The sequence below is a fragment of the Choloepus didactylus genome, chromosome 24 (genome assembly GCF_015220235.1).
Source record: "Choloepus didactylus isolate mChoDid1 chromosome 24, mChoDid1.pri, whole genome shotgun sequence".
In the NCBI taxonomy this organism is placed as follows: Eukaryota; Metazoa; Chordata; class Mammalia; order Pilosa; family Megalonychidae; genus Choloepus; species Choloepus didactylus.
This window is the reverse complement of record NC_051330.1, coordinates 784,203-806,181: the sequence shown is the minus strand read 5'-3', so window position 1 is coordinate 806,181 and position 21,979 is coordinate 784,203. Positions and strand designations below refer to the sequence as shown.

At 41.5% G+C, this 21,979-nt stretch overlaps 1 protein-coding gene across 1 annotated transcript in view; it reads right to left on the bottom strand.

Moving 5' to 3' along the window:
* RNF130 (ring finger protein 130) overlaps window positions 1-21,979 on the bottom strand; it is a 144,684-nt gene that overhangs the window by 54,819 nt on the left and 67,886 nt on the right. The window contains 1 exon segment of the mRNA XM_037817468.1: window positions 1,258-1,329. Within this exon segment, the coding sequence (XP_037673396.1) occupies window positions 1,258-1,329 (72 nt within the window).

Genomic DNA, 21,979 nt, shown 5'->3' with positions numbered 1-21,979 from the left:
TCTACCCGAGGGTTGTAAAACAGCACTGCAGGAGCCCCAGCCAAGCAAGGTGAGAGTGCTTGCCGTGTGGCGGCCCGGGACACAGCGGGACCCTAGGGAAAGTCTAGAGGGCACACGTGAGGAAGGGAGTCTGTGCTAGCCTGGGGAGCAGGATACGATGGTAGGCTGGACCTGCGCTGGGGCTGCTGAAGGCGAAGAGGCCAAGAGATGGAGGAGAATTTAGGAGGGCAAGAAAGCGCCAACGCAGGTTACCACTCCTCTGGTGTGAAGTGCAGCAATTTCGATGTGGCTTGGGTTTTCTCCAAGTGTTTTCACCTTTGGTTTCTTCCTTAGTGTAGAAAAAGTTTACTGAAAACACCTCCACATTCTGGAGCATGTCTAGGGAAACTTGAGATGGTGATGTCAAGGCAATGGGGATAAAACTGGGGAAAGGCCAAGAAAGTGGTAAACTATAGGGGAATGGAGAGTTGTCTGAAATTATCTTCTAGAGCTCTTTGCTGAAATTTTAGAGTTGGGGGTAGAGCAGGAGACAATTTTGGTTTTATGCCTTCAGAGATGCAATTATTTTTATTCAAGATAACTGTGAATATATCAAACATAGGGTTTAAAATTAAGTTGCTATGCTGTACTTACAGAGCAAAAGTAGGGCTCTACCATAATCTGAGGTTCCACTGGGGGGCTGGTCAGAGTCCCAGCCACAGTCTCTGCTCTGATTCAGCCCCCTCGGCCCCCGGACCCAGCTCTGACAAACTGTGTTGTGCTCTTCTCCCCAACTGCCACCCACTGTAACGACAGCACCTCGCTGAGCAAAATGCCCGTGAAGGGTGGGTTTCCAGTTCTCCATGTAACTGGTGAAGAGACAAAACACAAAGGAGCTATAGCAAAGTCACAGGACAGAGGAAGGGAATGCACATCTCCCGGGTGTGTAATGTACAAGCTGTGCCATCAGAATTCTCCTGAAATGTATGCTAGGTCCTCACAGATGAAAACGCTGCTGAGAAACAGCTCGGGTAACTGCGGGCAGTCCAGTGAAACTGATGGCAAGGGCGTTTAAGGTCCAGGAGAGTTAGAGAACCATGTGGAGGCTTCCAAATGATAGGCATTTTGAGAATAAGATTTTAAAGAGAAGCTAAACAGCACACGTGAAGAAAAATAATGACTGAACAAATGAAACAAAAACAATTAGGGTACGTTCTTTCCCACCCAAACCAAAATCCTTTATTAGTTTTACAACATTAAAGTTGTTTGTTACTATACCTTATCACCCTTTTTCACTGTTCTGGTTGTCAATTTGCTGATGGCTTTCTTGGCTGCATCTCCAAGACGACGCTAGGAAATTTGCAAAGAAAAACAGACATTAAACGAAAGATCTCTGAATGATGCTTTCTCTTTAAATAATTAAATTTATAAAGTCCTTATCATCCTAACTGCTCTCCATGTCTACAGCATATAAGAGGAGTCTAAAAAAGCAACTTAAAAAATTAGAAAAACTGGCAGCTGCCCCATAGCTTCAGCAATCTGCTTGACTAATTAAACGTGTATACAGTGACAAGGGCAGGTGTCATAATCACTACTGCACTGTGCATTCTATAAATATTTGAAGTATTAACAGCATTATCAAAACCTGCTTCTGGTACGTGCTGCAGTTACTACCCTCTGCTCCAGAAGCTTTCTTCTTCAGTGCAAGGACGATCACTTCTTGACACACAACCTCGGTCTCAGGCAAAGGACACCTCCGACGTGCCTTCCAGTCGCTCACCCCCCATCAGGTGTGGCAGAAGGGGTGCACGTCCTCAGTCCTCCTTCTGGCTCAGCCTCTGCTGTGCTTCGTGACCTCAGGAAAGGGCATCTACCATTCCAGGACGGAGCTATCCTCCCTCATCTGAGAGGGTTAAGTCAGAGAACCTCTAAGGCTGGGTTTATCCAACATTTTCCAGGCACCGCACTGGACACCAAGGGCCCAAAGATGAAAAGAGACAGTGTCCTCCTCACCTGGCAGCGCCCTGAGCTGGGACAGACGGGTCACTGCAGTTTAATCTAGTGCTGTGGTGCGGCAGCCCCGAGAAGGAGGTCCAGAGTGGGCAGGCAGCGGGGTGGGCTGGGGCAGGGAGGGGGCTGGGGTGAGTGCCGAGGAAGCGATGCCTGATGAAGACTTGGAAAAGCGAGTAGGAAGAGTTAAGAAAGGAAGCGCCTGGCAGCAGAAGGGAGTGCAGAGCACGCGCATGCAAGAAAGGACAGTTCAGTGTGACCAGGGTGAGCAGAAGGTGCTGTCCCACCGAGACGCTCTGGGAGCCAGGGGACAGGGGCCGGTCCAGCCACGCGGACAGACGCCACTCTGTGCAGGCAGAGGCCGAAGCCGAGCTGAAGGACTAGGGTGGGGGCCGAGAGAAGGTAGACCTCAGAGTCTATTCCGAGGACAAACAGAGTCATAAAAACATAAAAGAAAAATACGCAAAAGAGAACAGCTTAATGAACCCGTATGTACCCATGATCCAGCTTCAATTAACAATGTTTTATCCATATTTTCATCTATCCCCTGCCCCTGTTCCATTTATTGTGACAATTTGAAGCACAATCTTCATTTAATTTCACCCATAAAGTCTTCATTATGCATCTCTAACAGATACGGGCTTGCAGCAAAATCTTAGTGCCATTATCTTACCTAATAAAATTAACAATAATCAATCAACACTACCTAATATTCGGATCACACTGCAGTTTTCCCAATTACCTCCAGCACGTCTTTTACAGTTGGCTTGTCTGAATCAGGAGACAAAGTACAAGAGTGGCCTCTGGTTGCCCTGTCTCTTAAGTCTCTTTCAACTTATAAGAGCTGTACTTCACCTTTTAACAAATAGCCTTAAGTGACTTAAAATCAACAGCACATGTTTACACTGCACAATTTGATATGTTCTGACACATGTATACATATACACAACCCGTGTCATGTATAACAGACCCACACTCAATTACACTGACAGGGTTGCTCTCTTTGGGGTATGTCGTGGGACTGCTGGGCCACACGGGGATGCTCTGCTTGAGCCCTCGTGGATGGTTCTCTGCGGCCCTGAGGCGAGTGCTCCCACGCGGTGATCGGCGGGTGCTCCCACACGGCCCTGGGCCAGCGGTCCAGCGAGCCCCTGGGTGCCCGGACACTGTGGCCCATGGGCTCCCCCCTGCAGCTCTCTCCTCTTTGGCACTGGGACGTGTGTGGCCTCGGTCTCCCTGGACGACCGGCTCTGTCTTCCCGATCCAGGCGGTCTGCTGGGCTCTGCCGCGGTCCCCTCTCCACACACCACGGCCCGGAACCGCCCTCCAGACGTTAAACTGGGACAATCCTACAGCGTCTCTTGCTTGTTTCCCATTTCTTGGGGATCAGTGGCCTTTGTTGTCTGAGGCTGGTGTCTTGAAAACCCTGTTTCATACCTTTTCCCTTTTTCTCTTTCAGCCAGGAGGAAATCCAGTCCACTATTCCATTTTGGCCCAGAGCAGGAGTATCTACCTTACTTTTTTTTTTTTCCAAAGTTAAAACTGAATTATTTGTCCTATAAAATGTCCCACATTCTAAATTTGGCTGCTTGTTTCCTCCTGGTGTCATTTTACTTGTTCTGTTTCTTATACAGCAGTTGTTAGATTAATGTTCAATTGTTTAAGCCAAGATACCTCCTACATGGTGCTATTTCCTAACACATCATATCACAAGGACGTTTTGTTAGATTGTCCAAACTTTAACAATATTACGCAGGATCAGTGGGTGGAGATTTGCTTGGCTTCACCCGATTACCATAAAGCTCCGCGTCAATCTTTCACCTGATTTCAGCATCTGTTGAGGACTGAATTACGTTCTCCACAAACGGAAGTTCAGGTCCCAACCCCTGGTCCTGTGGGTGTGACACAATCTGTAAATTCAAGCAGATCTCGGAGATACCGTGAGCTTGGTTCCAGACCCCACAGGAAAGCGAGTCACACAAGTTTTTTGGTTTTCGAGTGCATACAAAAGTTACGCTTATACCATACTGTAGTCTATTAAATGTGCAAGAGCACTATGTCTGAAAAAATGTGCATACTTTAATTTAAAAATACTTTATTGCTAAAAAAAAATGCTAACCATCACCTGAGCCTTCAGCGCACTGTCATCTTTCTGCTGGTGGAGGGTCCTGCCTCAATACTGACAGCTGCTGACTGATCAGGGTGGGGGCTGCTGAAGGTTGGGGTGGCTGTTCCTTAAAGTAAGACAGCGATGAAGTTTGCCACGTTGACTGACTCCCCCTTTACTAAAGATCCCCCTGCAGCAGGCAGTGCTGTTCGACAGCATTTTGCCCATAGTAGAACTTCTTTCAAAATAGGAGTCAATCCTCTCAAGCCCTGCCCTGATGTATCAACTAAGCTGATGTGATCTTCCAAATCCTTTGTTATTTCAACAATGACCACAGCACCTTCACCAGCAGTAGATTCCAGCTCAAGAAGTAACTCCTCATCTGTAAATTTTTATCATGAGAATTCATCAATTCAGTCACATCTTCAGGCTCCGCTTCTAATTCTAGTTCTCTTCCTATTTCCACCACGTCTGCAGCTACTTCCTCCACTGAAGTCTTGAACCCCTCGAAGTCATGCAGAAGGGCTGGGATCAACCTCTGGATGCAGAAAAGGCATTTGAAAAAATCTAGCACCTCTTCTTGATTTAAAAAAAATGAGAAAACTAGGAATAGAAGGAAATTTCCTCAACACAATAAAGGGCATATATGAAAAACCCACAGCTAACATCGTGCTCAGTGGTGAAAGAGAGAAAGTTCTCCCTCCAACAACAGGAACAAGACAAGGATGCCCACTGACACCACTGTTATTCAACACTGTATTGGAAATTATAGACAGAGCAACTAGGCCAAAAAAGAAATAAAGGCATCCTAACTGGAGAGGAAGAAGTAGAACTTCCCCTGTATGGAGGTGACATGATCCTATGTACAGAAAATACTAAAAAATCCACAACAAAGCCACTACAGATAATGAGCAAATTCAGTAAAGTGGAGGGCACAAGACCAACGTGCAAAATCAGTAGTGTTTTACTAGTAATGAATAATCTGAAGAGGAAATCAACAAAAATACTTCATTTACAATAGCAACTGAAAGAATCATATATCTAGGAATAAACTCAACCAAGGAGGTAAAGAACTTATACAGGAAAAACCAGCAAACATTGCTAAAGAAATTAAAGAAGACCTAAATAAAGGGAAGAACATTCCGTGTTCATGGATTGGAAGACTAAATAGCATTAAGATGTCAATTCTACCGAAAGCGATTTATAGATTCAACAAGACCCCAATAAAAATTCCAACTGTTTTCTCTGCAGAAATGGAAAAGCCAATCACCAAGTTTATATGGAAAGGTAAGGGGCCCTGAATAGCCAAAACCATGTTGAAAAATGGAGAACGAATTTTGGAGGAATCATACTTCCCAATTTTAAAACCTACTGCAAAACTACAGTACTCAAATCAATGTGGCACTAGTGCAAGGATAGACAGACAGACCAGTGCAATCAAATTAAGAGGTCAGAAATAAACCCTCACAACTATGGCCAATGGATTTTTCACAAGAATGCCAAGTCCACTCGATGGGGAAAGAACAGTCTCTTCAACTAATGGTGCTGGGAAAACTGGATCTCCACATGCAAAAGAATGAAGGGGGACCCCTACCTCACAGCATATACAAAATTCACTCAAAATGGATTGGAGACCTAAATTTTATAAGAATAAAAACTATAAAACTGCTAGAAAGAAACACAGGAAAGCATCTTCAGGACCTTGTGTTAAGCAATGGTTTCTTAGGCTTTACACTAAAAGCATGTGCAACAAAGAAAAAACAGGTAACTGGAATGTCATCAAAATTAAAAACTTTCAATGCCTAAAAGGATTTCACCATGAAAGTAAAAAGACAATCTATAGAGTGATAGAAAATATTGGGAAACCACATATCCAATAATGATTTAATATCCAGAATATATAAAGAAATCTACAACTCAACAACAAAAAAGACAACCCAATTTAAAAATGGGCAAAAGAAATGAACCGACATTTCCCCAAAGGACATAAACAAATGTTCCATACAGCATTTGACAAGATGCTCAACATCATTACCCATTAAGGAAATGCAATTCAAAACCCCAGAGAGAGAGACCATTCACACCCACTAGAATGGCAACTATTAAAAAGAAATGGCAAATATCAAGTGATGGAGGGGATGTGGGGAAACAGGAACACTCATTCATTGTCGGTGGGAAGCTGAAACAGTGTAGCTGCCGTGGAAAACAGCAGAAAGTGGGGTATAAAATTATCATGTGACCTGTCAATCTCACTTCCAAGTATACACTCAGAAGAATTGAAAGCGAGCACTCAAAACAGATATTTGCACACCGATGTTCACAGCAGCATTATTCACAATTGCCAAAAGGTGGAGGCAACCCAAGTGTCCGTCAACAGAGGAACGGATAAAGAAAATGAGGTGCATACATACTGTGGAATATTATTTAGCTGCAGAAAGGAATGAAGTTCTGTCACATGCTACACGGATGAGCCTGAAAACATCACATTGAGGGAAATAAGCCAGACAGAAAGACAAATATTTTATGGTCTCATAGATATTATGATAATTAGAATCAGCAATTGTTAGTCAGAAACTAGGATACAAGTTACCAAGGGCCGGGGTGGGGTGAGGGAATGAGAAGCTCATGCTTAATTGGTACAGAGCTTCTGTTTGGGGTAAAGGAAAAATTTTGGTAACAGACGGTGATAACGGCAGCACAACATAGAAAATGTAATTAAAAGCACTGAATTATGGTTAAAAGAGGACATTTTAGGTTGGGTGTGTTAGAATAAAATTTTAAAAACCTACCATAGGACTGTACAACACAAACAATGAACATTAATATAAGCTATAGACTATACTTAACAATGCAATTATAACTACATTCATTCATCAGTTGTAACAAAAGTACCACACTAATGCAAAGTGTTAATAATAGGGAAAACTGTGTGTGGTGGTGATGGGGGATATGGAAATTTGTATTTACTGCGTCATTTTTCTGTAAACTTACTTCTCTAATGAAAAAAAGAAAAGAAGAGCCAAGGAACTCCAAAGACTAGCAGCCGGCCAGAAGGTACGGACCCTGGGAGGGAGCCAGCCTTCTAGTCTCTGAAACCACGAGCCGCTATTTTCCCGTCAAGCCAACGCACTGTACGGTATTTGTTTCAGCAGCCAGGAAGCTAAGGCAATGTCCACTGACTACTTCATTCAGGGTGATGAAATGGTGATTTTCTAATGCAGTAATTAATTTATTAGTTGAGCTTCTTCCATAAGGAACTTTCCTTCATCAATTATTTGGTTACTCTGCAATACAATTCATATAGAAAACACAGGATGAACAATTCTTTTCTTTTACCGATCTTGAGAATAATAAATTAGTCTTCTAACTTCTGGCTTTGCTCAGTTTGAGTCTTCGTTCCTTGGGTGCTCCAACTGCCTCATCGCTGGATGCGCAGACGGTACCTGGGTCTTTGATGACACCTCGGCAGTCCTCAATAGCTTCCTTGCTTCCCGCACAGCTTTCATCGTCTACATTTCCTGCTTTCGACCAGGAATAAACCATTTCCTTTAGTGGAAAGGCATTTCAAGACAGCATTACAGCAGCCTGGGGGGTAGGACAGGATGGGTCAGAGAGTCACTGTTTCATGAAGGATGTAAAACGGTACTTTTCTAATTGTCATTCCTTCTGCATTTATTAATTGGAATTCTTCCAAAAAGAGGGGTGTGCATTGTTATTGGGCTGTCATTGCCATGAACAGAAGAGCTCTGTATTTGTTAGAAAAAGAAAATAAGCCATGAATTTATATGATACTTCTAATTAAAAAAAAAGATAATAGGGTTAACTTTTTTGATTTTAATCTTTCCCCTTTTATTCTGAAAATCTTGGTTCCTAGTATCAGTTACACAATTAATGGTTTGCTGTATCTTGTGATATACATATAATATCCTAAAAATAACAATCAATATTACTGTTAACAATAAGCCTATTCAATGCAGTTAAGAATTGCGGTTAGACTATTTTTTAAAATCTTTAGAATGTATCTCATAGAAATGTACCATCAAAAACAAGTCCCCTGATACAATTCCTTTCTCTATGTGCTCATGCCACCAGCTTGAAATATATTTAGATTCATGTTTCCATGTATTTTTTTAACCTAAAATAACTACTTTACTTCCAACATGTTCCATGTATTTTCAACTTTGATGATTTTTCTTTTCTTTTTTTAATAATTATGTAAAATATTTACATGGTTCCAAACGCAAGACCCAAAAACCAAGCTCAGGGAAGGCTCATTTCCATCTCTATCTCCTCCTTCCTGCCCCCTTTCTCCCACAGGTAACACTTCATGATAACTTCCGCTTTATCCTCACATTGCATCCTTTCAAAAACAAAAGAATGTTTGCACGTGTGCATGTGTTGAAATATATGATAAATAAGTCCATCTATATGAAGGTAGAATGTATTTTCATAGTTCCCCCCTTTCTTCCAGTGTTTTGCACCTTGCTCTTCCCCCTAACAATATATGCTGGAGATCACTCCAAAGCAGCAGAGACCTTCAGCACCCCTTCTTCTACAGCTGTGTACTGCCCCACGGCATGCAGTGTAGACGACTACTTGATTCAGTCAGCTCCCTACTGACGGGCTTTTGGGTGTTTCAAGTCTTCTGCTATTATAAATAAAATCACAATGAATATAGTCTTTTGTACCTGCCATTTTTTATTTTTTCTAAGTTTATCTTCAGGATAGACAAAGATAATCATGTGTCCAGTTTTGCCAGATACGACACATTCCTGCCACTGGGATTGTACCATTTTGCACCTCTATCATCAATGTTTGACAGTGTCTGTTTTTCTGCAACCTTGCCCGGAGAGCATGCTGTCAAACTCGGGGATTTTTTTTCCCCCAACAGATCGGTAAGAAATGGTATTTTCTACCAATTTAAAACGAGAGGATTTAACAAAGGATTACAAATGCCAAATCTTTATATATACTTTTTTAGGTTCTAGGGAACTACAATAGCTAGAAGGAAATAACTGACACGGTGGAACTGTAACATATAACATGCTTCGAAATTTGCTCTATAGCTACTTGCTAAATTGTACTTTGAAAGTTATCATCTTTCTGTATGTATATTTCACAATAAGGAAATTACTGAAATTGTGGAAATGTAACCCATAACATTCTTTGAAATTTGCTAAATACTTGTTAAATCGTACTTTGAAAGTTATCACTTTTCTGTACGTATGTTATATTTCACAATTTAAAAATGTACAGAAAAATATATCAGGGACTTTAGCCCTCTGACTGCAATGTAAGTTGTAAATATACTTTTCAAATTTGTCATTCATTGATCTTTTGACTTTCTTTACAGGCTATTCTTTAAAAAAAATATTTTTATTGCATTCAAATTGGTCAATCATTCTCTTCATTGATATCAGATTTTGAAACATAATTCAAAAAGTTTTCCAAACTCCCAATAAAAAGGCAAATTTATCCTATATTTTCTTCTAACATTTGTAGTTCTCCTGTTCATAATTAGATCTCTGGTTCATGGAATTTATTCCTGGTATATACTGTGAAGAATAAACCCCATTTTGTCTTTTTCCATATTGGCTTCCAGTTGTCCCACAACCATTTATAAAAACATGTTTCTTTCCCCACTAAGTTGAGATGGTGCGTCTTCTTATATACTCTAGTAAATTTCTATATGCAGTTGTGTCTATGTTTGGATTTTCTGTTTTGTTCTAATAGTCTTTTTATTCATGGGCTTATAACTCTTTTAAATATAGTGTTATTGTATCTATCCCTCACTGCTCTTTCCCAGGGATTTCCTAGTGTGCCAGTTTGAATGTATTATGTCCCCCAGAAAAAGCCATATTCTTTGATGCAATCTTGTGGGGCAGACACAATAGTGGGGATTAAGTTGGAACGTTTGGATTAGGTTGTTTGCATGGAGATGCGCCCCACCCAACTGTAGATGATAACTGATGAGATGTTTCCATGGAGGCATGGCCCTGCCCATTCAGGGTGGGCCTTGATCAGTGGAGCCATATAAACGTGCTGACTCAAAGAGAAGGAACTCAGAGCAGCTGTGAGTGATGTTTTGAAGAGGAGCAAGCTTGCTAGAGAGGAACGTCCTGGGAGAAAGCCATTTTGAAACCAGAACTTTGGAGCAGACACTGGCCATGTGCCTTCCCAGCTAACAGAGGTTTTCCAGACGCCACTGGCCATCCACCAGTGAAGGTACCCAATTACTGATGTGTTACCTTGGACACTTATGGACTTAAGAGTGTAACTGTGTAGCCAAATAAACCCCTTTTATAAAAGCCAATCTGTTTCTGGTGTTTTGCATTCCAGCAGCATTAGCAAACTAAAACACCTAGCTATCCTTACTTTTCTTCCATATGAATTTCTTCATTAACTTGTTTAGCATCAGAAAAATATGTGAAGGTATTTTTATTGAGATCAAGTTAAATTTATGAATTAAACTTGAGAAGTCACATATTTATTACACTGAATGCTGCTATTCAATAGGAACATGATGTGTCTTTTCCATTTAAATCCACTGCTGTGTCTCTCAGGAGTGTTTTGTAGTTTTTCTCATAAGGGTTTTGCACAGTTTTTGTTATGTTCACACTTCTATTATCAATCGATATAACCATCCAAACCACCCCGCTGCAAATGGTACCTTCCCTTCCATTATGTCTTCTATGATGATTTCTGCATGTTAATTTTCTATCCTTCCTCCTTCTCCCACTGTAGTAGTTGCTCCACTGATTCTTTGGGGTTTTGCACATGGACAAGCACATCACCTGAAGACAGAGGTATCTTTCCGATCCATTAAGTCTGCTACTGCTTTCTCTTATCTAACTGCAGAGACACAGGCTGAACAGCAGGGTGACCGTCGTCAACTTTGTTTTGTCCTGACTTAGGGGGAAATGTCCTACACATTTATCCTTTAAGCAGGACGCAGGCTTTCAGGCTGAGCGTGTGTGTGCACGCACGTGCCCGCATGTGTGTTTTACTGACTGCCTCAAGCGCCACGACCACTGCGACCACCCTCTTTCTTCCTGAAGCCCTTCAACGGGCCTCCGTGGTCTTCTTTTCATTTGAGCACCAACTAAGCGCGTCCATCCAGGAGTCCGTGCACCCCTCAGCTTCATCCGTTCTTCCCCGATCCCCTTGCTGAGGTCTCTCCCAGGGCGAGTGGAGCCTTCTGAGGGGATTTGCTTGATTTCTGAGACCACCTTCTTTGGAGCTGCAGTACAGGCCTCGCTGCTGGTGGTAGTCTCGTCTGCTCCTCCTTTTTGGGAGTTCCTGGAGAAAACCTATTACTTGGTCTCACTCAAGATACCGTCTCAGGGCTTTTTCCTTTTGTAGTCCTTGCTGCTCTCTGAGTGTGTTTTAATGGGATTTGGGGAGACTAAAAAACATACATACATATCCTACTGCCTGCATCTTGCTCAAATCAGAATTTCGCTGAAGAGTTTTAAACAGAAGTTTCACAGTCAGATTGGTGTTTTGGAGAATTCAGGTCTGGCCTCCTGAGAAGGTGTGTGTGAGGGTTTCAAAAACTATATGTACCCCAGAAAGTCAAGTTCTTAAAGCTGATCCATTCCTGTAAGTGTAAACCTAACGTAAGCAGGTTTCCATGAGGTTAAAGAGAAGGTGTGGCCCAAGGAGGATCTTCATCTTCTTCCTGGAGTCGTCTTCCTTCCTTCACAAGACAATGAAATTCAGGCAGAGAGAGAAAAGCCGTGGAAGCAAGAAGCTGGAACCAACGGAACCTGGACGAGAAGGGAGAGGCCAGCAGATGCCACCATGTGCCTTTCCACATGGCAGAGGACCGAGGATCACCCGCAGACAGTTTTCAGGAAGAAAGCTGCAACATCATGTTGCCTTGACTTGCACATTTTTCTCAGCCTCAAAACTGTAAGCTAATAAATTCCCACTGTTAAAATCTGACCACTTTACGGTTCGCCTTTCAGCAGCCTAGGAAACTAAAACAGCACGTGACACAAGACAGGAGGCAGTGGGGCCAGGTCAGGGCCTGCTCCAGGCAAGGCATGGCAGGGAAAGAGGGGAGGGGGCGAGGTGGGCAAGATTTAGGAGGGGACGAGGGGCCAAGGCAGCTGCCCCTGACTTCCAACCAGGTGACAAAGGCCGGGGCGCGTCAGCCCGTTAGATGAGGGGACCAGAAAGCAGCCTTCAGCCTTCAGCAGGCCGACAGGAATGCATGCAGGGGATCAAATCAGAGAGCTCCCACCAATATTTGGCTGTATCACCTCTTTCACTTCTGAACTTTCAAAGCCTCCTGTGGCAAAAGTGAAAAACAACTTCTGTGTGTTTTGATATGAACGTCTGAAACCTTCACTGTAATCTTTTTCTTTGGGTTTGGCTTCTGTATCACTATCTTGCTCTGGATCACCCCTTGATTTTTAGATCACTCCTTCAACATCTGCCATCACTCTGTGGTGGGGACACCTCACTTATGATTTTGGTCTTTTCCTTGAATCTGCCTAAAAGCCACATATCTTTTCTCTTGGTTTTAACAGTTTGTATCTTGCTGACACTCAAGTATCCTAGATGAGGTACGAATTCCTTTTGCAAACACCACTTTTCACTAAGGTCTCCTGTCACCACTTGAGCTGCTGCCACAGTAAGTGTTTCTCAAAGCACAGTCCACGGAGGCAAATACACCAAATTCACCTGGTGCTGAAAAATAACAGGAAATATGATAATAACGATACTTATCACAACTGAGATATGTTCAGCACATGCTGTGTGCCAGACACTGTTCTAAGCCACTCACGTGCACTGAGATAACCCTTTCATGAGAAAGGAGGTGCGTCATCCCCACTTTACAGAGACACCGACACCCTGGGACACGAAGTAATCTGCCCAGAGGGAAACCCACCCAGTAGGCCCCATCCAGACTTCCTGAGTCGGAACCGAAAACTCTCAGTTTCCGGGATGCTGTGACAAGTACCACGCGGTGTGGCTTAACCGAGGGGAGTCTACCGTGCCACGATCTCAAGGCTGGAAGGCTGGCTTCCTCCCGGGCCAGGGGCGGCAGGCTCTGGCTGCCTGGGCTCTCCTGCCACACGGCGGTGTCCTGATGTCCTGATGTCCTCTCCTTTGTCTTCCAAGTCCCTCGACTTCCAGCTTCTGGGTCCTCCCGGTGGGTTCTCTCCACAAGGCCTCCAGTGACAGGATAAAACCCTCCCTCACTCAGTCTGGCCGCACCTTAACCGAAATAACATCTTCAAAAGGTCCTATTTACAGTGGGTTCACACCCAGGGAGATGGGATGAAAATAAGAATCTTTTTTTTTTTTTTTTTTTTTGAGTACATAACTCAATCTACTGGGGGAGGGGAGCTCTTGGGAATTTGCAATTTATTAAAGTGCCCACATGTGATTTGTGTGCATACTAAAGTTTGAGCCTCTCTAATATAAGCCACCAATCCTCGTTTCCGAAGCATTTTCCCACAATGCGCTGTTCACTCGAGTTCTCTGTACTTCCTTCTGGCTGTGCCCCATTCCTCAGGCACAGCTGCCTCCTGGGGTATAGAATGCTAACTGCATGGTGCCCCAGGGAGCCAGCATTTCACCAAGAGAGGAGCCAACTCCCAGAGAGAGCGGAGGTGAGCTCCACAAAGTGCTGGGACTAGAACCCTAGAGCTTCTGACTTTCTAGTCCAGCTCTTTTCCCATTATAAAATGCTGAAAAAGCTTCCCATATAAGACTTCCTATACCAAATATTAAGAGATAACTGATCATCAGGGACTAGATTGTTTTATTTCATTGGTCAAAGTTACCAATGTGAAGACTATTCTGTTTGGAAGCAAAGCGTATAAACGTTTTCAATCGGTATAAAAGGTCTGAAAACAACTCATACTGCTTAATCTAACAGGAATAATTTGTTCAAAGCCAACCGGGTCAGGGTGTGCTGAAGAGAAGGCACTTCAGTGAAACCCATCTCGGCTTCTCCCTTTCAGGAATCAGCTCTCCTACAGAACTGGTCGGGCACAGATCTCCATGGGGTGGGGGTTTTCATCTTTCAGACACTGGTGACAGCCAGTGCCGTGAGCAGACCTGTTCCCTGATGGAAACCGTCGCTGCAGTCTTAGGCTCTTCCACTCACTCTCACGTCACTCACCCTTCTCCCTGTGCGTCTCCAAAGGAGCGCCCACCATTGCTCCAGGTTAGCCGAGGGCCGTGCTCCCGCCGTTCCCCCTCTGGATCTATCAGCACTCTCCTCCTTTGCTTCCAGTACTGCGCTCCAAGAGCTCTTACCCTCGGCTCCAGGGCTGACAGCCCGGATGACTCCCCACCGCCCAGAGAACGGAGTCCAGCTCCCCAGCCGGTGTGCGCTTCAGCCCTGCGTACTCCAGTGCCGACTCCCTCTTCCGAAACCAGCTCCAGTTCCCGGGCTCCCCCAGCTCTTCCTCAGGGCCCCGCCATCCAAGTCTCCTCTCCTTTCACCTCTCCGAGGTCTGGGGAAAAGGACTCCTCTGCCTGACTCTTCTGCTTTAAAACTCGGCTCAAACGTCAGCGGCCTCCTCTGTGGACTAACATCCCCTGCTGCAAAGGAGCAGCTCTCCCAGTACAGGGCACTGGGGCCGGCTGCGCAGTCTTCTCCAGCAGAGCTGAAGCTCACTCCTCAATTCCTTCCGACGTTTACAGAATCAGCGGGACATGCCAGGCCCTCTGCTAATCCCGGAGGATGCAGAAATGGACTTCTTCAGAACACTCCGGCCTCAAGCGTATACTACGTGCTACAAAAAAATAAAATCTCCAACTCCTGATGTGTAACATTCAGAAAGCATTTAGTCTCTGTGTATAGAAAGGGGTATTCATTCGCATAAATTGGTCATAACAGCAGGGCAAAAAAAGATGATGTCAGAGTATCTGCAGAATATTCAAAAATAACTAAGATAACACATTCTCAGCTCAAACGGCTGTTCTTTTCTAGTCCTTCAGGAATTGTTAATTCTTCACAAGCAATAAACAAAACTTATTCTACCATTAAATAGTGTCAAAAGAAGCCTGCCTGCCTCTTTTGACCACAAGAATCTTTTCCTAGGGGGAGACTCTTGGCAGAATACACAACACTTCTGGTTCTATTTTACTTTATTTTATTTTTCCAGTTTAGAAGGAAAACCCTCTCGAACCCACCACTTCTCAAAGACTGCCAGTATAAGTGCTGAGTTTTAGTTCTCCTCTGACACAGGGTCAGCCAATGTACTCCCCACCCTTGACTCACAAGAGCATTCCCCAATTAGCTACTCACTCCTCTCCCAAAATAAAGGTGGGCCATAAAGCATATTTCATTTTAATAACCTGGAGACACTTATAAATTCCAAGAATATTGTGCATGCAAGGTTGGGGCAAGAAGCTTTTGCTGGTTTTAAATACCTTAGCAACTGTATGCATTCTCACAAGAAGACATTCTATACTCAGGAGCTCATTAGACGATGGGATTTTTCATATCTGCCCTATTTTTCAGGAGTAAAGTAAAAGTTTTATTGGTCTGTTTTGGGAATCAACCTTCACTACTCTGCAATATTAACCATGTCATTGTTAAGACATTTTACATTTTTCAGAAAAATGTTAGGTACCTTTTCAATATAAACACATCAAAGGCGTGTCTTCTATGTGAAATAACTATCACTGACTTAGTAGAAGGTGACATTTAAGTTGACCATCAGCGATCATCTGAATATTTACACCTCAACACTGTATTGAAATGCATGCTAATAGTTTTTCAGGGAAAGCAAACCACATACAGCCTTAGCAGGAAACTAAAAAGCCAAAGCTTTAGATTCTTCTTTTATCACATAGAAAATGCTCTCAATTGTGAACATTACAGGGTCCTTAGGAAGTTATTTACAACCTGTGGCTCTCTTTGGTAGCATTTTCTGTAGAACGAACTGCTACAAGATGACAGTTTGTGGGAGAAAATAGGAGTCACTCTTCAAACCCACTGTTTTTCCTTTGCTAATAGTTCTGGCTTCTCTGTTAAAATAGCTAGTCGACTTGCTGCCACCTTCTTATTAAACTTTAATAAGCTAAGCTTTTTAAAACACATAAAAATTTCATAAGCGTTTTTCAATGTTAGGAAAAACGGAAGGAGGAAAAAAGGTCAGAAAATCACTTTCCATTAAAGCAGCTTTGAAATGACCCTGTACATAATCAGTCACAAAGCAAATGCTATGAAACTAGTCCCTGTGTCTGTGGCCTGCACCAGATGGTGAATATATTTAACTCTTCATCATGCACAGGCACCACCCTGGGTGCTAATTAAAGCGCCATCATCCCTTGTCCCACAGCAGCAGGCTCCAGAACAAACAGGACAAACCATTAGCTCTTTCCCCGGAAGTCCTGGGGATGTGCCAATTCAACCACCACTATAGGGGCTGCATGTCAGGAGCAACACCGCAAGTCAACTCCTAATCATTTTACTTTTTTCATTGTTCCATAATGGCATCATATTTTAAAATCAAATCTTTAATTTTGTAAAAAAGAAAAAAAGTATCAACATGCTACTTAGGAATATGAAATTAGGAACAGAAGAAACAGAAAAGGGTTGGAAGACGTGACTCATCTCCAGGAAACAAGAATTGGTGTAGCAAAACAAGGGACAAGGAAACAAGCCTTTTGTAAGAGTATTTATTTTTTTTGAAAATTATGTCCATGTATTATATTTGTTAAAAATTAAAATTAAATTAAAAACACGAAGGCAGCATCACCAAACTGAGAGGGCAGTTAAAAAAACAACACACACAAATGCTACACTGCGGTCTCTTCAAGAAGCTGAAGAACTCTTCAAGTGACATTTATCTTCTTTGAACATCACTAAACACAGAATTTCTTTATACACACTTTGATGATAAATGTAGAAATGCCGTCATTTTGATAGCGCTGTATTTTCCATTTCATTAGAATTTGATTTCATGTGTATTCGTTTTTGTCAAGTATGTCGTAACACAAGGGTGTATTCTGTGCTAAGGCTATAATTTGATTTCATACATATATATCCACTAATCTTCTAAGAAAGAGGCATATTTTAGATCAGTTAACACATTCATCTAATACTCTTTTTTTTGCTGTAATCGCATATGTCCAAGTCTAAAATCATGTGGCCCCCAACTAACATTATATTCAACAGTGAAGGACTGAAAGCTTTCCCCGAGATCAGGAACAAGACAAGGATGCCCACTGTCATCACTGTTATTCAACATCGTGCTGGAAGTTCTAGCTAAAGAAATTACGCAAGAAAAAGAAATAAAAGGCATCCAAATTGGAAAGGGAGAAGTAAAACTACCTTTACTCACAGATAACATGATCCTGTATATAGAAAATCCCAAAGAATCCACTCAACACACAAAAATCAGTTTTGTTTCTATTCACCAGCAATGAACCACCCAAATAAGGAAATTAAGAAAACAATTCCCTTTACAAAAGCATCTAAAACACTAACTACCTATGAATAAATTTAACCAAGGATGTGAAAGACTTGTATACTGAAAACTCCAAAACACTGCAGAGAGAAAAAAGACCTAAACAAATGGCAAGACATCCCATGTCCACGGACTGGGAGATTTAATGATGCTAAGATTTCAAAGCTACCTGCTGGGGATTCAATCACGTCCCCTACAAAAGGAATATTCAGGTGTCAACCTCTGCCTCATCAAAAGGACCTCTGACAGTGTCAGTAGTGAAAGTGTGCCCATGCTGAATGAGGGTGGGCTGTGATCGGACTCAGCTAAAGTCCTCGTAAGCAAAGGAAACTGCACATGGAGTGAAGCCACGGGAGAAGTGAGAAGCCGGAAGTCAACAGCACCCAGAAGAGAAAGCAGGAAATGCTGCCATGTGCATTGCCATGTGATGGAAAAGCCAAGGAGCCCCAAAGGTTTCCAGCAGACAGAAGACGCCAACCCTGGGAAGACGCAAGCCTTCTAGCCTCTGAAACCTTGAGCCAATAAGTTCTTGTTGTTAAGCCCACCCATTGTACGGTATCTGTTTTAGAAGACAGGAAACTAAAACACTACCCTAAGTAATTTACGGATTGAACACAATCCTGATCAAAATAGAAGCCGTCTTTTTTCCAAAAATGGAGAAGCCAATCACTGAGTTCAAAGGAATGGCAAGAGGTCCTGATTAGCCGAAACCATCTTGAAAAATAAGAACAAGGTTGGAGAACTCACACTCTCCAATTTCAAAACTCATTACAAAGCTACAGTAATCAAAACAGTGTGAAACTTGCATAAGAACAAATAGACCAATGAAACAGAATTGAGAGTTCAGAAATAAACCCACATATCTATATGGCCAACTGATTTTCAACTGAGTAGGTGTGAAGTCTACTCAACTGGTAAAAATAATCTCTTCAACAAATGGTGCTGAGGAAACAAGAGGTACACATACGAAAGAATGAAATCTGGCTCCCTATCTCACACCATTTACAAAAAATTAACTCAAAATGGATCAACCTAAATATAAGGGCTAAAACCACTAGACTCTATCAAAATTAAACTTTTGAACACTGAAGAACTTTATCAAGAAAATGAAAAGACAACCTACAGAATGGAAGAAAATATTTGGATAAGTACGATTTGTTTTGTATGACTGCGTGGTATGTGAATATATCTCAATAAAATGATGATTAAAAAAAAAATTAAAAAAATAAAAAAAAAATGGGCCAAAGGACTTGAATAGAAATTTCTCCAAAGAAGATATACAAATGGCTAATAAGCACCTGAAAAGATGTTCAACAGCATTAGCCATTACGAAAATCAAATCAAAACCACAATGAAATACCACTTCACACTCACCAGAACTGCTACTGCTGGGGTAGATGCAGAGAAATATAGGAACGTTTACACACTGCTAGTGGGGATGCTAAATGGTACAGCCACTGTGGAAAACAGTTTGGTGGTACCTCAGAAAGTTAAACACTCAACCCTATGACGTGGCATTCCACTTCTAGAATATAACCAAAAGAACTGAAAACAGGGACTCAAACAGATATTTGTACACCGATGCTCACAGCAGCATTATTCACAAACTGCTCAAAGATAGAAGCAATCCCTGTGTCCATAAACAGACAAATGGATAAACAAAATGTGATATATCCACGCAATGGAATATTACTTGATCATAAAAAGGAACTAAGTTCTAATACATGTTACAACATGGGTGAACCTTGAAGACTTTGTGTTGAGTGAAATAAACCAGATACAAAGGGACAGATAGTTTATGATTTCACTTATATGAAACACCCAGAATACACAAATTCATAGTGACAGCAAGCAGATTACAGAATACCAGGGTTTAGGGGAAGTGGGCAGGAATGGGGAGCCATTGCTCAGTGGGTACAGAGTTTCCATTTACAAATGTTTTGGTAATGGATGGTGGTGACGGTAACATATTCTTGTGAATATAATTGAAATCACTGAATTATACACATGAAATCAGTGCTTAAAATCGGCAAGTTTGTGTTGTATATATGTTACCACAATAAAAATTTAAAAAAAGAAAAAAAAAAACCTACCATTGCAGTAGGACAAGGAAACAAAATAAGGCATTCAGACTGGAAATGAAGAAAGAAAACTGTCCCTATTTGCAGATGATATGCCTGTCCACACAGAAAATGCAAGGAATCCACAGTAATAAGTGAGTCCGCTGGGGTTGCAGGGTACAAAAATAAACACACAAAGATCAATCACATTTTGATATACTAACAGTGAACATGTGGAAACCTAAGTTAAAAATACAATAACATATATAGTTACTCCAAAGAAAACAAAATATTTAGGTATAAACTTAACATAATACATACAGGATCTATATCTTGAAAATTACAAAATGCTGATGAAAGAAATAAAAATGAGCTAAATAAATGGAAAAACATACAAAGCTCATGGCCTGAACACTTAACATAGTAAAGATTTCAATTCTCTCCAAACTGATCTATACATTTAATGAATTCATATCAAAATCCCAATAAGGATTTTTTGTAGAGACAAGACAAGCTCATGCTACAGTCTTTTTGGAAAGGCTATATGACTTAGAATAGTGAAAACAATCTGAAAAAGAATAAAGTGGGAGTAATCACTCTACCTGATATTAAGACCTAAAAAATATGAAGTTATAGCCACAGTCATCAGACAGTGTGGTACTGGCAGAATAAAAGTCAGGTAGATAATGGAAATGGAGAACCCAGAAATAAATACACACAAACATGCCCAACTGATTTTTGACAAAGACGCAATACTGGATATGCACAAGGCGAAAAAATGAACCTTGATCTAAACTTCACGCCTTCTTCAAAAATTAATTCAGAACGGATCAGAGACTTAAATGTAAAAGATAAACGATAAAACCTTTAGGAAAAAAGTAAAAGAAAATCTTTGGGATGCAGGGCCAGGCAAAGATTTCTTAGACTCAACACTATGAACATGGTCCACAAAGGAAAAACTCAAAATTTAAAAATTTTGCTCTACCAAAGGCCCTATAAAGAGGCTGAAAAGACAAACTAAAAATTGGAAAAAAGTATTTGCAAATCACATATCTGAGAACAGACTTGAATCTAGAATACACAAAGAACTCAAAACTCAAAAGTAAAAAATACACAATCAAAGTAGAAAATGGGCAAAAGATATGCATGGACATTGAAGAAGATATATGGATGGCAAATATACACATGAAAAGATGCTCAACATCATTAGGCATTAGGGAAATGAAAATTAAAACAATGAGCCGACTCTACACACCTATCAGAATAGCTAAAACAATGATAGTGACACCACCAAATTCTGCTGAGGATGCAGATCCTGGAACTAGATCAGGCACACATTTCTGGTGGGGAAGTAAATAAGTCACTTTGGAAAAGAGTATGGCAGTTTCCTACAACTAAATACGTGCTTACCATACAACCCAGAAATACTACTCTTCATTTATCCCAGTGACATGAAAACTCATGGTCACACAAAAACCAGCACACAAAAATACACAGCAGCTTTATCTGCAATAGCCGCAAACTGGAAACAACCCAGATGTCCTTCAAACGGGTGAATGGTTAAACAAACCGTGGCACATCCATAACATGGAATAAAAAGGAACAAACTATTTATACACACAACTGGGATGGATATGAAGGGAATTAAGCTGAATAAAGAAGTCCAATCTGGCATGAATCCATTCATACATTCTTGAAATGACAAAGTTATCGAGATGGGGAACAGGCGAGTGCTGCAGCTTTAATGGAACAAGGGAGTCAGTGATGAAACTGTTCCGTATCTTCATTATGGTGATGGTCTCGAATCCTCACACTCGATAAAACTGCACGGAATTAAACACACGCATGCACGCACATGTAAGTGGGAAAACCTGCATATGAGATCAGTGGATTATAGCAATGTCACTTTCCTGGTTGTGATATCTGCTGTAATTATGCAAGATTTCACCACTGGGGAAAATGGGTGAAGGGTATACGAGATTGCTGTATTATTTCTTACAAATGCACGTGAATCTATAATTATCTCAAAATAGGAAGTTAAAAAGAACTGACAAAATGTTTTCCTGACAAAAATGCATATAACCTGAACCTAACTGTGAAAGAACATCAGGCATCAGACAAACTCAAATGCAAAATAACTGTGGCCTGTACTCTTCAAAAACATCAATTTCATGAAACAGATGAAAAGACACATACAATGAAATGTAACAACACACGATACAGTCTGAATTGAGTATTCTTTGCTATAAAGGACATTTTTGAAACAATTTTACGGAATTTGAAAAAGGTCTGTAGTCTAGATAATGGTACTTGTTTTGATGTTAATTTCTTGATTTTGATAATCATATTATGGTTATACAAGAGAATGTTCCTGTTTT